The sequence below is a fragment of the Cydia amplana genome, chromosome 6 (assembly GCF_948474715.1).
Source record: "Cydia amplana chromosome 6, ilCydAmpl1.1, whole genome shotgun sequence".
NCBI lineage: Eukaryota > Metazoa > Arthropoda > Insecta > Lepidoptera > Tortricidae > Cydia > Cydia amplana.
In genome coordinates this window covers 6,001,066-6,018,064 of record NC_086074.1, presented here as the reverse complement: position 1 = coordinate 6,018,064, position 16,999 = coordinate 6,001,066, and the positions used below count along the sequence as shown (strand labels likewise).

General features: G+C 34.5%; 2 protein-coding genes across 2 annotated transcripts; both read right to left on the bottom strand.

Moving 5' to 3' along the window:
- Positions 1-2,387: 2,387 nt before the first annotated feature.
- Positions 2,388-4,631, bottom strand: LOC134648692 (uncharacterized). Its single transcript, XM_063503197.1, has 4 exons — positions 4,350-4,631; positions 3,710-3,922; positions 3,136-3,366; positions 2,388-2,872 (listed from the first exon to the last, which is right to left on the bottom strand). The coding sequence occupies exons 1-4, from the start codon at positions 4,573-4,575 to the stop codon at positions 2,709-2,711; spliced, it is 834 nt and encodes a 277-aa protein (XP_063359267.1). The 5' UTR covers positions 4,576-4,631; the 3' UTR covers positions 2,388-2,708.
- Positions 4,632-7,689: 3,058 nt separating this feature from the next.
- On the bottom strand, positions 7,690-16,979 carry LOC134649129 (uncharacterized). The gene is made up of 6 exons (XM_063503845.1): positions 16,976-16,979; positions 16,443-16,531; positions 16,113-16,308; positions 8,937-9,149; positions 8,437-8,667; positions 7,690-8,081 (listed from the first exon to the last, which is right to left on the bottom strand). The coding sequence occupies exons 1-6, from the start codon at positions 16,977-16,979 to the stop codon at positions 7,918-7,920; spliced, it is 897 nt and encodes a 298-aa protein (XP_063359915.1). The 3' UTR covers positions 7,690-7,917.
- Positions 16,980-16,999: the final 20 nt, after the last annotated feature.

Genomic DNA, 16,999 nt, shown 5'->3' with positions numbered 1-16,999 from the left:
TCTATCAAACCTTCGATAAGTTCTCCATTTCTTTGTTTTTGGATTTATATGTAAATCCATTGTAAACAGTTAGCTCCCCACGAGACCTCAACCAGCTTTTGTCAATATTTCTAACTAGGACGTTTGGGCTTCGGGGTCCCAGAATTTTTCGGAAAATAATGAAAACATATCAATTGTTTAATTATAAATACTGATTCTCAGTACAGTGAGTTCAGCATCTCTGTCGATGATAATGTTCCATTTTGCATACTTCTGCCTGACGAACTAAGTTGTTGTCAGAATGCGGGTATTTAGAATATTAGCACAGCGATAAGAGGAGTTATTTTGGATAGGTAGTGTAATGTAAAGTAACTAATTATTTCGTATAATTATACCATCCCAGTTTTTATTTTGTTTATCTTAATTTCAATAGGTATATTCTAGTTGTAATCTCTGTAACCTCTATGGTTAAAAATATCTGAGTGGCCATTATTTTCACAGTAAGTATCATTTAAATGTAAAGAAAACTTATTTTCCGAGAAAAGAAACCTAGCTAGATTACTCTTGATCTACGAGTATGTATCCTGGGCAATAGCCATAGGTCGTCAGACAGATAGACAGACAGATGGACAGCGGAGGCATGATATGTTTCTTCGAAGCCAAAACCGACTCCACTAACCGTTCTACCCTATGCTGTGCTATGCGATATTTATTTATCACTTTTGCGCCATATTTGTCGAAGTAAATACCACCACTAAGAAGTATCCAAAATAAATAATAAAAAGGATGATGATGTCTAACGTGGAAATATAATAAAAAATAATATATTTATCAATATTTAATTTAATTATAAAATGACTTCACCCGCCGACATCTTACTTAACAGGTTTCAGTAGGCTAAATAAAAAAAATAGGCTTAAATTAGATAAGATAGTTGGTAAATAAAGACGATTATATAAATATTTCATCAATTATTAATTTACCACAATTTTCGTAGGTACACAATTTCGTACTTTCACTTGGGGCAATGAAACATAATAATAAGCCTTTATTTTGGTACACTGCTGAGCCACAGGTGTACTATATTTTTATATCAAAAATACTACCCTGTGTCAAAAACTTTTATGCTAGAAGTTAGAATATCCAAGCTTCAAACAATTGATTCAGTTCTAAAGTAAAATAAAATAATTAGCAGAATACACAATAAACTAAAATAGATTCCAATATAAACAGATTTACATACATTTCATACCAGCAAAGTCTGGTATGAAACTGTCTTCGTGACTTATGATATTAAATTACATAAGTAGGTAAAGTAAGTACGTAAGCAGTTAGTTGTATTTTATAATTGTTGGTGTATTATTATAATATTTTTGCTTGTATGTAAATTCAATGTTGACGTGTAAAAGTGCCCTTGTGGCCTATTTGCTGAATAAATGTTGAAGTTTGAAGTTTGAAGTATACTTGCTATAGCTTGTAAATTTATTTTATAACCAATATTTCTGTAAATCAATACAAACATTTTAGTCTCCATTAAAAACATACATAGTAAAATGAAAATTGTAATGATCATCAAGTTATAATTACAATGAATAAATGTTCTTAGTGAATAATTTAATATAATGTGTTTACGAGGTGGATGGTCAAAATTTCTAATCTCATAGTCTTCTATGTTGGACTCTACATAGCTACTTAAGCTTGGCATCTTCCAACCTCAAACATCCTTAACATTAGTTTCCATTCTTTAAAATTTGCAATAGGTAAAAAACAAAGCTTTATTTACGAATAGGTTGCTAAAAGGTTATGAAGGTATTTCTTATCGTTTAATTTTTTTTAAATATTAAAATGATTTAAAATGAAAGCATGTTTATTACATGAACTATAATGAGCTTTTTAAATATATTAAAATATATTATAGTAATAATAATTTGGAACTGTTTTATATTGCACTATACTTATCAGTGTACTAAATAAAATTTTAGGTCTACACTTATAAAAAAAAATCATTTTAAAATTATTCCAACACGGAAAGTAAATTATTTACAAAAAATAGTCAACAAGAAGTAGTATTTATATTATAATATCTAATCTCAAACAGACCAGTTAATGTATATCTGTAAAGATCTTTGGCGACCAAATGGTTCTTTTAATAAAATAAATCATGATGTTAAATTAGACATGGAATAACTAACAATCTGTAAGTATATACCGATATATTTTTGTTAAATTTAGGGCTATACCTAATTAGAAACTTCTACTAAATTAGATTTATAGACCGAGGTAAATCAATAGATATAACGCTGTTCTTAACGAAGAGGGTCGTACGCAAATTTTCTCTGGTCTTTTATATTATTAGGTTGTATTATATACTTATTTAGGGCACATACTTGTATATAATCGATATGAATGAAGCATTCTTCAAATTGGTGCATATCTATTTTTTATGCGGAAAGTAATATAAACATCACATGTGATAAATATACTTTGGTCATCTTAAACATTTATAACAAAAAATCTTTGAAGCAGCACCGTTCGTTTTAAAATCTAACGTCAATCACGCATCAACAAACAATAAAATTATCTCGCATTTCCTTCATATTTCTCTAAGTACAAGTATTAAAATATGGCAGTACTCATTCAAATTGATGCTTTCGGAAACGAGATTCCAGGAGAATCCATTCACATTCAGTGAGATCGAATGGTATAATGGTTATCTGTGATGGTGACCATCAGTGTATGGGGTAGAGCGGAGGCGAGATGGCGGGGAGGTGGTGGCCGCAGCGAGGGAAGTCTGTTGGTATAGGGGGCAAGTCTCCTTGTGTCCCCACGTGCATTATTAAGCTCATCCCGATTACTATGTGGTATATAAAGTGGCAGTGGAACAACCAATATCCTGGAAAGAACAAACAATATTTATTAATAATGATGATGATAAAAGCGACGAATATTAAACTGCTCAAAAACAAGATTTCTTTCAAAGCTACTCTAGTTATTTCCACTAGTTAAATAACTATTACTATTTATTATACATAATTTTATTTTAAATAGGTATTTCAGTTTTTACGAAGTTAGCATAATTCTTTCTGATTGATACACGCAAATTGTGACAAGGTACGATATTGCTCAACTAAACTATGAATTACTGCAACAAATTACCAGGATTATCAGCCTTTAGCCTCAGCACCACGTAACCATTGTTGGGCACGGCCAAGGTGTCCTTCAACGGAGGGCTATTGTACTGTCGATGGAGCAGACCCTTCCGATCCAGGTCCAGTGCGTGTTTCAGGTTGATCTTTTTGATGTTCTTGTCCGGAGACCGGCCCATACCGATGACGTTGTAACTTGTCCCGTGAAGGTGGAATGGGTGAGAAAGATTCGGCGATTGCACTGGAAAAATAACGTTATTTTTTCAATAAAATACGATTTCCGTAATAAGCATATTATCAGGAAAAAGCCATTTAGTCAGCATTGTAAAACCATAACGTACATGGTTTATTAAAAATGACATTATTTCATAATTGGCATTTCTTTTGAATAAGAACAATTTAACTTGAAATTTTAATTCAATTTCTTTTCAAAGAAGAATTTATATTATAGAACAAGAGCATCATATCATATGATCATTATGTTACTCACTAAAGATACTAGAGTATGTGACAAATAACAGTTCGGGGTCAGTTGTTTCGGACAACAGTTACTATCTTGAAAACAGTAGTTCATTGAGCGTTACCTTCATCAACAAGCACAATCTCGACTATAGAATTGAGGGGTACGTCAATCATATGTGTGCAGCGACAGTCGACTGCGCAGTTAGCGGGACGGTTGTCGCCGTTGCAGAACAGCTCTGGAGAAAGCTCGTACATCTGCGAGAGCGGCGGCGCCGGCGGCGCGCTGTACGATATCTCGTCGACCAGGCTGAGCACGTGGTCGCCACCGGGGGCCACTGGAAACAGAAGGTGACTTTTGCAAGAAACAAGTATTGCAATGTTTGCATTGCGCAATTGCATTAGATCAATTTTATGTCGTTCGCTGAATGAAACAGTGTGCTCGAAAATATATAAAATACAAAAAGACTTATAACAAGTTTTGTTTTCATTACGTAGCCTGCAATGCAACCTGAGGTGACAATGTGACCCTAGGCTGGCTCATTCCTAGGTCAAAGAATAGGCATAGCCATCCAGCGGAGTAATGTAATAGCCAGCTTCATTGGGCACCCTTCCGCAGGGCACAGACTTGGGGGACTTATTTTAATGTTACTTAGTAGTAACTTAGTATAGTTTTAATTTGTTTAATTTAATAATAGTTTATATACCTAACTTAAATATTACCTATGCAACCTAAACAAGTATTTAATGGAAAGCGTTTCTCACCTAAATAATTTTTATAACTGTTCTCTTTGAACAAATCCTTGGGTTTGTAGAAGTGGAAACGGAAGGGCAGAAATATCTTGACGTCGGGTCTTTCCTGCAGAATGGCCTTATCGATAGGTTTGGACGATTTCAGGTTGCTGACGCACACTGCGTCGTTTCGGGGGACGTTGCAAATGGCGTCCAGGGGGTTCATCACCTTGAAATAGATAACAAAATTAATGCACATGTTTCCAGAATATAAATGCCAGAAAGCAAGCCTTTAAACAGTTCACTGAATTCTTTAAGTTTAATTCGGAGTTAAGTCTAATGAGATCGTAAAGCGATTTACATGCAAATAAAGAACAAGGAAAAAAAGTTTTTTTTTATAGAACAAAAGCAGTAAAAAATGTAAATGGAAACAAGCTTCTACCTGTGGCATCGCAATCGTATCTACTATACACCAACATACACATTGTACACTTTCCCAAAACTAAGGCTCGCTGCACTATCAATGTCAAAAGTTGTTTTTCGATGTAATAATAAATGTAAAATGGTACAAAAATGGCTCAGGGGAGGAGGTAGAATTGAATTGTTAGTGGAAACTTCATAATTATTATTAAGAAAAACAAAATCTGATAAGGTGCCTTGGGGTAACTTCGAAAGCGGGATAATTTAGAAAGTTACTAATATCTAATTATCTACTAAGCCAGAAGCAATTCATACTTTGGCAACACTTACACTACTTACCAAGGCATTTTGCTTACTGTTGCTACAGTAGATATATACTGTCACTAGTTTAGTAGATATTTGTTACCCGTTACCCCGCTTTCGAAGTCACCCCAAATGCACTTTATCCAATATTGTCCACGTTTCTCATGTTAATGACACAGCCTTAATGTACCTACGTAAAGTATAAAATAATGGTAAGAAGACATCGATAGTGCATAACGAGCCGTAAGGTATTGGGTTAGACGAACTAGATACTAAATACTACGAACTACGGGTAAGATTAATAGGATATTTACACTAATATACCTACTGTAATCAAAAAACAAACCAGTACTAAGTACTACTAGGTTATTATAGTATTTTTCATATAGTTTGGGTACGGTGACATCTCTCAGCTCAAAACATTTTTGCGTTTTAAAGTTATAAATTGTATGGAAATGAAAGCTGTCACCATACTCGAGCTATGGGAAAAATACTATGGGTACACAAGAAATCATAGTACTTATACAGATAATTTCTTTACCTAAAATGATAAAATATAAGTAAACATCAATTCTGTGGATTGAAAAAGATAAACAGTTTATTTTATTTTATATTTTTTATTTATTTATTTACAATATGACTTCGTTCACCTAGAACTTTTTCTATAAGTACCTAACAGGTATACGTTTACTAAAGTACTAAAGTAAGTAGGTACCTACTACGCTGTAATTGGATAACTCGGAATTACATCCTAAAATAGAGCAATAGGAGTTACCCGAATACATCTTATAATTCTATAAATACCTAGTATAATAGGTACATTATAATCATTAGAACGTGAGTGAGTGTTCCTTAAATAATTTAAATAGGAAAAATGAAACGTGAGCCTTCGCTGACGTGAACTGCCGCACCACAGGTGTATGTTTTTACACAAAAACACTACCCTGTGTCAAAAATTGTTAAGCTAAAAGTCGGAATATCTAAGCTCAACTAGGTACATTGCACAGGAAAATATTTACAAAACCTAATGAATATTTATGAAATGATATTTGCTTCTTAAAACCAGACATAAGACTGTCAGAAGACTGTACATTTTGTACAATGTGTACCGTTAGCGTTCCGGAGGTCGCGGGTTCAAATCCTGGCTCGTACCAATGAGTTTTTCGGAACTTACGAGTATGTACGAAATATCATTTGATATTTACCACTAGCTTTTCGGTGAAGGAAAACATCGTGAGGTAACCTGCATACATCTGCGAAGAGATTCAAAGGTGTATGTGAAGTCCCCAATCCACATTGGGCTAGCGTGGGGACTATAGCCCAAGCCCTCTCGCACATGAGAGGAGGCCTGTGCCCAGCAGTGGGACGTATAAAGGCTGAATTATTATCATTATACCGTTAAGCAATTCTATTTCCTGGGCACTAAACTGGGCACTAAGTGTCATCTGCATTGTCCAACAGATTGCCAGCTATAAAAAAATGGAATGCTAACGCAACATTACTATTTTTGCGATCACAAAACAGTCTCCCTTTCCTGTCTTCAAGTTCGCAACGAGCTTGCACAGAGAAGCTGCTGTATGGGATCGATTTTGAGTTTTTTTTTTAATAAAAAAATAGTAATTTAATCAAGATTGAAATTTTGAGAGTGTATGTTAGTACGTAAGTACCTAATTCCCTTTAAAATTACTTAAAAAACAAAAAAAAACGATTGCAATTAGTTGAGCTTACCATCTTCCAACTTCAAGCATATATATGAGATTCATTCAACAGGCAGGTATGATTAAGCTAAAGTTCACTTAAGTTGCAATAAGGTCATTAACCGTAACGTAGTTACGGTCTCAAGTCTTTATACACTTGAGACGAGATAAGAATTAAATACTATGTGTAAAGCATTATGTGCTGATTTAAAATTTATATTTGGAATTGGAACCGACACATTTTGCACTATAGTTAGTTATCATTTACTTATGTATAATTGTAATTATGGTTAAGTTAATGTAACTAAATCCAAAATAAATGTAGAACACAGCGTAAGATATTTACAAAAATGTAGACGATAATTGTTGTTTTAAGAGTCTGGAATAGAATTTTGTATTATAATTGTAGTCCGAACAGATTAACTCGACAATGAACAAATTTACACGTTAAAAATATGGAATTGACATAATAAATGTCATATTTTCCTAGAAATTCATTAGAAATTTGACTTTTATCCTGACACTTCCAAAATTGTCATTGTAAAGATTGCGAGATAGCTTGGTCCGCTTCTACAGTAAATATTTTAAGCGTCCGAATGGTTTTTATTCCGCTGCAGAAATTAGAATTACCTTAATATCTAATGTGTACCTAATCTATAGATGCAAACGTGTTATGTAATATTGATCGGTCATATGATGTTAACAATGTTATTAATGTGTTTTGTAATGTTCTCTTATTAATCAAATAGGACCATATTTAAAGATCATATAACCGATAAAATACTATTTTTCTTCGGAGTTCTTAATTGATACGCTGTCACCTGATTGATATTTTTTTATCTTTTCAGAAGCTTGTACAATAGCTTCACGACGCATGCTAGGAGCGTCAGCTTTATACAGTAGAGAGTTTTCTTCGATACATCTGGCACATCATTCACCAAAAACATAAAAATATGTTCCTAAAATATAAGTAGTTTCCTTGGCAACATTTACCAAATCAAATGCCATCATCTCAATGAACCAAACAGAAATATGCTGCACGTCTTTCATATTTGTCTAAGTACACGAATAAGATATGGCAGTATTCATTCAATTTCATATTGTTGAAAACAAGATTCCTGGAGAATCTCTTCACATTTAGTGAGATCGAATGCTATAATGTCCAACAGTGATTGGCACTGTCAGTATAAGTGGAAGACCGGGGGAGTGATGTCGGGGACGTGGCTCCCGCACGTTGGGAAGTTGGGAGGCACGGGAGGTAGGTCGGCTTGCGTCCCTACGTGGATTATTGTAGACATGCCGATTAATATGTGGTAGAGAAAGTGGCAGTGGAACAACCAGAATCCTGAAAAACAAAAACAATATTAAAATTAATGTAGCTCATAAGGCTTGTAGCTGAGCACGAAAAATTTCTTTGTTATAATAGAGCTTATCCTTAACAAATTTAGAATTACTTATGGTCCCATCCAGCTATGATATTCTTAAAATAAAATAGAAGTAGAGGGAAATTCTTAAGTAATTTTTCTAGTCCTGCTCCTTGTTTTCCTACATGAATTTATGTTTTCTTTCATGTGTTTATTTTTGCTACACAAGAACGGTAAAAATGAGAACAACATTACCCACGAACAATCTTTAACTTGACCCTATATTTAATAAACTTTAGAACTTTAATGTTCCGAGAAAAACTGGAGAATAATTACCTGGGTTATCAGCTTTCATCCTAAGCACCACATATCCATTGTTAGGCACGGCAATAGTGTCTTTTGCCGGCGGGTCTACAAACTGCCGGTCCAGCAAACCCTGCCTATCGAGGTCTAGGGCGTGTTTCAGGTTGATCTTCTTAATGTTCTTGTCCGGGGACCGGCCCATGCCGATAACGCGGAAGCTGTTACCGTGAATGTGGAACGGATGAGAGAGGTTTTGGCTTTGGACTGTAAAATAAAAGGTTTACGGTTTTGGCCCTTCGTAACAAAATGGTTTATAAAATGGCTTAATTCTTTAATGTTTAGATGCCGTAAATTGATACTAGTTAGCCCTGCTGCCCTAACTACGGCGGTTATCACACTGGCGCCGCATACAGAAACCGCAACAGTGTTTTATTCACCTAAGCTAAGGCTTACACAGACAGTTTTGCATACCAGCAACAACTGAACTGAATTCGCATGTTTTATAACGAGACTATTACGGCATGTGATCCTACCTTCATCAACCAGCACGATTTCAACTATAGCGTTTAAGGGCACGTCGATCATATGCGTGCAGCGGCAGTCCTCGGCGCAGTTAGAGGGGCGGTTGTCGCCGTTGCAGAACATTTCTGGTGGGATATCGTGCAACTGCGAGAGCAGCGGCGACGGCGGGGCGCGGTACGATATCTCATCGATCAGGCTTACCACGTGATCTCCACCAAGCGCCACTGAAAACATTAAGTTGTATTTTAGGAAACGCGGTAAGATACAGTCTATCTATAGGGTAAACTTAACCTCTAGCCGCTCAAAGACCTATAAAATGGTTTCCTTTTTAATTCTATTTTGAATCTTTATTTTAACAAAACAAAAAATATTGGCATTTGACTTGTTAGCTGCGATGGGAATTTCTGCTCCCATACTCTTGTTCATTGCTTTTGAGCAATATATTTTCGCTGTTTATTGACGTTTTTTATTGGCCATTTTTTGATTGACTAAACCCTAGTAAGACCCACCATATAAAGTTTCCCAAGTTTTTATTTCAACCTTATTCTATAAGTAAATTGGAACAAATTTCGTTTGTTTTAAACAGCAAAGAAGCAAACGAAATGCTACTTTATTTGTTTCATGGCGGTTCAAATTAGATTGCAACGAACATGTACATTCTAATGTACATTTAATCTCAGGAGGCTACAGCTCACAGCGCTACTAGTGAATAATGGGCATTTCTCAGGAGGGCCATTTTTACGTGTCCGGGGCAAAAAGTTATTGAATTTACTGTTTAATAAATCTGAATTAATTCAGGCATGATCTTCAGCATATATTCTGTCTGGAACACTATCAAACTAATTATTTGTTATTTATATAATACATGAAAAAAATATCCAAATGCGAAAAATGATGTTCGGTGGGCGTGTCCCGCGCCCAGATTTTTTGAAATAAAAAATTATTACTCAAGATGGGGAATTATATCGAAGTTATTATCGGTATTCACGCATAAGGTATTCGTTAACTGATCATATTCTATAAATCAAAATAATGTGTTAGCTCAACACATTGAATAAAACCAAATTTACGATGTGTCCCGGGCTACTGACTGATTTCGGTGTAATTTACAAACCATGTCGGTACACTTACAAAGTTGTAGACCAGGAACTCAGTGGCTCAAACAGAGTATGCTTTAGTAGTGCCTTAACCGTTGAATAAAGTAGAGGTGCAGTCACAGTATACTAAGGTAGTTTTTTAAATGTTTCTCTGTCATTCGGTGGGTTTGGTTCTATGTTTTTTTGAGATCGGTGGTGCAATTTTCTCCCACAGTTTTAGTGTCTTTATCGTTACGCAAGTGATTAAGAAATCCTCGAAAGTACGTAAACCCATCATTATTACATCTCCTCTGTATCATTCATACTATTTCTGTAATTGCTAAAAAGCGATTAATTTTGACATCACTGGTGTTGATTTCCTTGGTTTCAGTGGATTTTTTGACCACCAATATCAAGAAAGTGATCACCGAATTCAAATCCTGCTTTGTAAACTAGTTTGTTGTACTTTATTTTCCAACTTATCACACCTAAAAAGTACAAGATATGTTTTATAAACGTAAAACTATGTACTTAAATTAAATCATAGTATAGGTAAACAAAATCACTAGTTTACAATGAGTAGTTTTTTTTTCACAAGACGTATGTTGAAAATCGTAGACCCAATGTCTCTTTCTCTCTATCCGCTGTTGTCTTAATTTCTCTTCAAACCAATGGAGTATATTATGTGAATTTGTCCTCTGTATCACTTGAGGCCCTCCTACACCACGATACCTTGAACTTGAGCCAATTTAAATAAATAAATAAAATAAAATAAATAAAATAAATAAATATTAATGGACATTTTTACACAAATTGACTAAGCCCCACGGTAAGCTCAAGAAGGCTTGTGTTGTGGGTACTCAGACAACGATAGATATAATATACAAATACTTAAATACATAGAAAACAACCATGACTCAGGAACAAATATCTGTGCTCATCATACAAATAAATGCCCTTACTGGGATTCGAACCCAGGACCGCGGCTTCACAGGCAGGCTTTCATAAATGTAGTTAATTAGATCCCACTTCGTTTAAAATAACTTGTGTAGTTACATACTATGCAAGGTGCACCCACAAAACAAGGGATTAAAAATAAAGTCGCCTTCGAATGTCGAGATCGCTTCAAAGGCACTGAACGTAGGTAGGTACTGATCAATATTTCTAAAGCATAGCCATGAACACAAATTCAACATAGCCAATGTTTTAACAATCCTCAATGTCTGATGTATTTATGTCTAAATATCGGAGTTACAATTTAGCTCAAGTGTTTGACGGTGCAGGAGATCATAATGAATAGGTGATTAGATCTTTAAGCATTAGTCAACAACTTTAAATAGTTTTAAATTGAGGGAATACACGCTTTAAAACTCTGTCATTCAAAAATACTACATATTTTTAAGTCTAGCAAAATACTTGTTTTCCGTATTGTTTACATTGTTTTATAAGTGCATTAAATATTTTTGAGCATTGAACACCACTCAAAAGTATCTTGTTTATCGGGTGTAGGTAACATAAGTTTCTTTTTGACGAGTGTGCCGTTGGATTGTGTGAAACAAACATTTTCTTTTTCATGGCACTTAAGTATGTGCGAATTTGTGGTCGACATGTCTAAAACTCGTTTCGGGACCATACTTACTTCGCCCTATTGTATGAGGATAGTCAATTAGTGTGGGATATCTTCTAGAGATGTTGTTTCATAAGCCGCAACTTGGTTATTTTAAAATCTCGAGTAAACAAAGGTACTATCTATTAAATTTATGTAAGCTATGCGATATAATTAGCCTCGCTACATTTTTTTTTATACCACATAGGTGGCAAACAAGCATACGGGCCACCTGATGGTAAGCAGTCACCGTAGCCTATGGACGCCTGCAACTCCAGAGGTGTTACATGCGCGTTGCCGACCTTTTTTTAAAAACCTGTACACTCCTTTTTTGAAGAACCCCATACATCACTTATCATCAAATAATAATGAAAAATATGAATAGACTAGCTGTTGCCCGCGACTTCGTACGCGTGGATTTGTATATTCATATTCATAATCATATTCATATTCATATTTTATTGATAACGTCAATTACATGTTAGGAGTAAGTACATAAAATAAAATTACATTTCACTAAATGTAAACATACTTAACAACAAATAAAAGCAGAACAGAAATGCATATGTCGTGTCGATCATAATTATAAACTTAAAACTAAAATAATTCCATGTTTCGTTAAATAATTTTAAATAGTTACATTAAGGCTTTCTAATAATCCATATTAAAATATCTAAATTAAAAATAACATTTTACAGTGAAAGTAATGTCCCATCATGGTCCCATCGAAACAGTGATTTAGACTTTCACATTGTGTGTATGGATGGATCAATGACACCCTGTCGAAGAATTCGTCGATCGTGTAGCAGGCCATCTCCAATAACATTTTTTTAATCTTTCTAGTAAATGTGACATCACTAAAGACGTACATCTCTGATTTCAGCAGGTAACGTGTTGAACAGTCTGACGCCTAAAACACCAAGGGATTTCTTAGCTTTAGCGGTAGTATGGGCCGGTACCAGAATGAGACTTTCACCGCGCGTGCTTCTACCCGACTGCTGCTCACGGGTTTTATAAGAGCTTAGATTGCTTCTTACGTACTTACACGTACTTATTGTTACGTACTTATTGGTGGTTATAAATTCAACATTAGCTTAGAACATTATGCAGCAAAAGATAGCAGTAGGGACGGTTCATCATTTGTTAATTATTATACAACGCATGAGATTTGTCTTTCACAACCTGGCTACGAAGTTTCAAGACCCTAACTGAATAAAATTGTTCTCGATATAATTTCTCTCTCAACCCCCAGAAGATTTTCAAGTCAACTATTTAATAAAACCTACTACCTAACTACCTATTTACGAAGTTTGAAGTTCCTAGCTTTAAACAAAATTTGAACCCTCTACCAACTCTCAACCCCTGTTGAAACTTTTAGGGGATGAATTTTTAAAAACGCTGAAATTACTTTTCTTGTATTGTAATAATATGCCTTTATACAACGATTCAAGTCCCGCACTCAAGTAAATATTTGGGTTCCATACAAATTTTCGACCCCCTTCACCACCTTGGGGGATGAATTATCAAAGACTCTGAAATTAGTTTTCTTTTCTCTTAATAAAATATTTTTTTACGAAACTTCAAGTTCCTAGCTTTAAATAAAATTATAACCTATACAATCTTTCAACCCCTTTTTAACCCTGTTATGGGATGAATTTTTAAAAACGCTGAAATTAGTTTTCTTGTGTTCTAATAATATGGCTTTATACAAAGATTTAAGTCCCGCACTCTCAAAAATATTTGATCTCCATACAAACTTTCAACCCCTTTTTCACCTCCTCGGTGGATGAATTTTTAAAAACGCTGAATAGGTTTTTTTGTTTTTTTAATAAAATACCTTTTTACGAAGTTTCAAGTTCTTAGCTTTAAATAAAATTTGAACCCTATACAAACTTTGAACCCCTTTTGGACCATTATAGGGGATAAAAACGCTGAAATTACTTTTCTCGTATTCTAATAATATGTCATTATACAAAGATTCAAGTCCCGTACTTACAAAAAATGTTGACCTCCATACAAATTTTCAACCCCTTTTTCACCACCTTAAATGTTGAATTTTGAAAAACGCTGACAATAGTTTTCTTCTCTTTTAATGAAATAACTTTTTACGAAGTTACAAATTTGTAGCTTAAAATAAAGTTACAATCAACAATCTTTTAACCCCTTTTTAACCATTTTAAGGGATGAATCTTTGAAAACGCTGAAATTACTTTTCTTGAGATCTAATAATATGGCTTTATACAAAGATTCAAGTCCCGCACTCTAAAAAATATTTGATCTTCGTACAAACTTTCAACCCCTTTTTCACCACCTCGGGGGATGAATTTTTAAAAACACTGAAATTAGTTTTGTTGTTTTTTTAATTTAATACCTTTTTGCGAAGTTTCAAGGTCCTAGCTTAAAATAAAATTTGCACCCCAAGACAAAGTTTCCTCCCCTTTTTTACCCCCTTAGGGGTTGAATTTCCTAAAACGTCGCAATTACTTTATTTTGTAATCGGCTATTATGCCTTTCTAAGAAGTTTCAAAGCATTTGTAATGGATTCAAACTTTCAACCCCTTTTTAACCCTGTTAGGGGATGAAGTTTCAAAAACGCTGAAATTACTTTTCCTGTCCTATAATAATATACCCATATGCAAAGTTACAAGTCCCACACTCACAAAAATATTTGATCTCCATACAAACATTGAACCCCTTTTTCACCACCTTGGGGGATGAATTTTCGAAAACGCTGAAATCAGTTTTCTTATTTTTTTATATAATATATTTTCACAAAGTTTCAAATTCCTAGCTTAAAATAAATCTTAAACCCCATACAACCTTTCATCCCCTTTTTAACCCTTTTAAGGGATGAATTTTTAAAAACGCTGAAATTACTTTTCTTGAGTTCTAATAATATGGCTTTATACAAAGACTCAAGTCCCGCACCCTCAATAATATTTGATCTCCGTACAAACTTTCAACCCCTTTTTCACCACCTCGGGGGATGAATTTTTAAAAACGCTGAAATTAGTTTTCTTGTTATTTAATTTAATACCTTTTTGCAAAGTTTCAAGGTCCTAGCTTAAAATAAAATTTGCACCCCAAGACAAAGTTTCATCCCCTTTTTTACCCCCTTATGGGTTGAATTTCCTAAAACGTCGCAATTACTTTGTTTTGTAATCGGCTATTATGCCTTTCTAAGAAGTTTCAACGCATATGTAATGGATTCAAACTTTCAACCCCTTTTTAACCTTGTTAGGGGATGAATTTTCAAAAACGCTGAAATTACTTTTCCTGTCTTATAATAATATACCCATATACAAAGTTTCAAGTCCCACACTCACAAAAATATTTGATCTCCATACAAACTTTCAACCCCTTTTTCACCATCTTAGGGGATGAATTTTCGAAAACGCTGAAATTAGTTTTCTTGTTTTTTAATGTAATACATTTTCACAAAGTTTCAAATTCCTAGCTTAAACTAAAACTTGAAACCCATACAACCTTTCATCCCCTTTTTAACCCCCTTAGGGGATGAATTTTTAAAAACGCTGAAATTAGTTTTCTTGTTTTTTAATTTAATACCTTTTTGCAAAGTTTCAAGGTCCTAGCTTAAAATAAAATTTGCACCCCAAGACAAAGTTTTATCCCCTTTTTTACCCCCTTAGGGGTTGAATTTCCTAAAACGTCGCAATTACTTTGTTTTGTAATCGGCTATTATGCCTTTCTAAGAAGTTTCAACGCATTTGTAATGGATTCAAACTTTCAACCCCTTTTTAACCCTGTTAGGGGATGAATTTTCAAAAACGCTAAAATTACTTTTCCTGTGTTATAATAATATTCCCATATACAAAGTTTCAAGTCTCACACTCACAAAAATATTTGATCTCCATACAAACTTTCAACCCCTTTTTCACCACCTTAGGGGATGAATTTTCGAAAACGCTGAAATTAGTTTTCTTGTTTTTTAATATAATACATTTCCACAAAGTTTCAAATTCCTAGCTTAAACTAAAACTTGAACCCCATACAACCTTTCATCCCCTTTTTAACCCCCTTAGGGGTTGAATTTTTCAAAATCGCTTCTTATCCCTTGTACACTTTACAAATGCAACCTAGTGTACAAATTTCAACTTTCTAGCTTTTGTAGTTTCGGCTCTGCGTTGATGAATCAGTCAGTCAGTCAGTCAGTCAGTCAGTCAGTCAGGACACTTGCATTTATATATATAGATTATAATATAATTTAGATATAATATTGAAGTGTGATTTCTGTGTAAGCATTTTTGAATTCGGTGAGGCAAATTGATTTCAGTGCCTGCACATGATTTCGGTGTTTTTTAAATCTCAAATATCAAAAAAACTATAAGGTTCTAATGGAGGCCTCCACTACCAATATTTTTTATATTAAGGCTAGATTTTAGGAAATGAAGTCGTGTATCAAATAAGTAAAAAATAAAATTCGGCACCGAAGTCAGGCACCGAACGTCATCTCTGAGAATCGCCCTAATAATAAAAACACTTACCTAAGAAATTCCTGTAAATGTTCTGCTCGAATAGTCCCGCCGGTTTGTAGGTTAAGAATCGGAAGGGTAGAAAGATCTTTACATCGGGCCGGTCCTGCAGAATGTGCTTATTTATCGGCTTGGCCGATTTGAGGTTGCTCACACACACCGCGTCGTCACGCGGTACGTTGCAGATGGCGTCCAGAGGGTTTATTACCTTAAGGTAAAATTGACATTTAAACTAAGGCATTCGCATTTAGAATTGAAAAAAAAATGTCATAAGCAAATAACATGTTCGTCAAAAAGAAAAAGTAGATTTAAGCAAGAACAAATGAAAATACAGAAATATACCTTGTCCCGTGGTGTCGGAGTCGATTTCACACCGTGCAACACAAACACCTCACACACTTGGCCGAGTAAGGCTCGTTGTGCACTGAACACTTAAGTAGCTGGATATACTAGTACAGTCGAGTTCACACACATCTTTACAAGCCAACGTTACGATAATATACTTACACGCCTTGAAGACACTGACAATAAGGTCGTGTAGGTAAATATTTGGAACGTTGGTTTGTAAAGGTGTTTGGAACTCGACTGTACTTTACTGCATGTAGTGTTGGCCGAACTGTAGTGAGATTGCGCACTGAATATTATTAAGGGTTTGTAATTGAGTAGATTTTTTTTAAAGGAGTTGATTTGTTATAATTATAAAAGCCTAATTTAACTAAATAGAAAATGAGTATGAACGAAAAAAAGTGTATGGACGCTATCAAAATGCACAGCATGCATACATACATTAAATAAAAGTAAGATTGTTGTTTAGTAGAAATGGTTAGTAATGACATTAGTGTTTAGTTACGTGACTAACAAAACTCACTAAATACCCATGCAATATGTTTTGTACCTCT

What these genes read in the sequence shown, in the direction of transcription:
- LOC134648692 (XM_063503197.1), bottom strand. Translation starts at nt 4,575, where the DNA reads ATGTGCATTAATTTTGTTATCTATTTCAAGGTGATGAACCCCCTGGAC. An exon ending in CAGTTATAAAAATTATTTAG is followed by an intron (nt 3,923 to 4,349) that starts GTGAGAAACGCT and finishes TTCTGTTTCCAG; the next exon opens with TGGCCCCCGGTGGCGACCAC. An exon ending in GATTGTGCTTGTTGATGAAG is followed by an intron (nt 3,367 to 3,709) that starts GTAACGCTCAAT and finishes TTATTTTTCCAG; the next exon opens with TGCAATCGCCGAATCTTTCT.
- LOC134649129 (XM_063503845.1), bottom strand. An exon ending in AATCGTGCTGGTTGATGAAG is followed by an intron (nt 8,668 to 8,936) that starts GTAGGATCACAT and finishes TTTATTTTACAG; the next exon opens with TCCAAAGCCAAAACCTCTCT. An exon ending in GATGAAAGCTGATAACCCAG is followed by an intron (nt 8,082 to 8,436) that starts GTAATTATTCTC and finishes TTTGTTTTTCAG; the next exon opens with GATTCTGGTTGTTCCACTGC.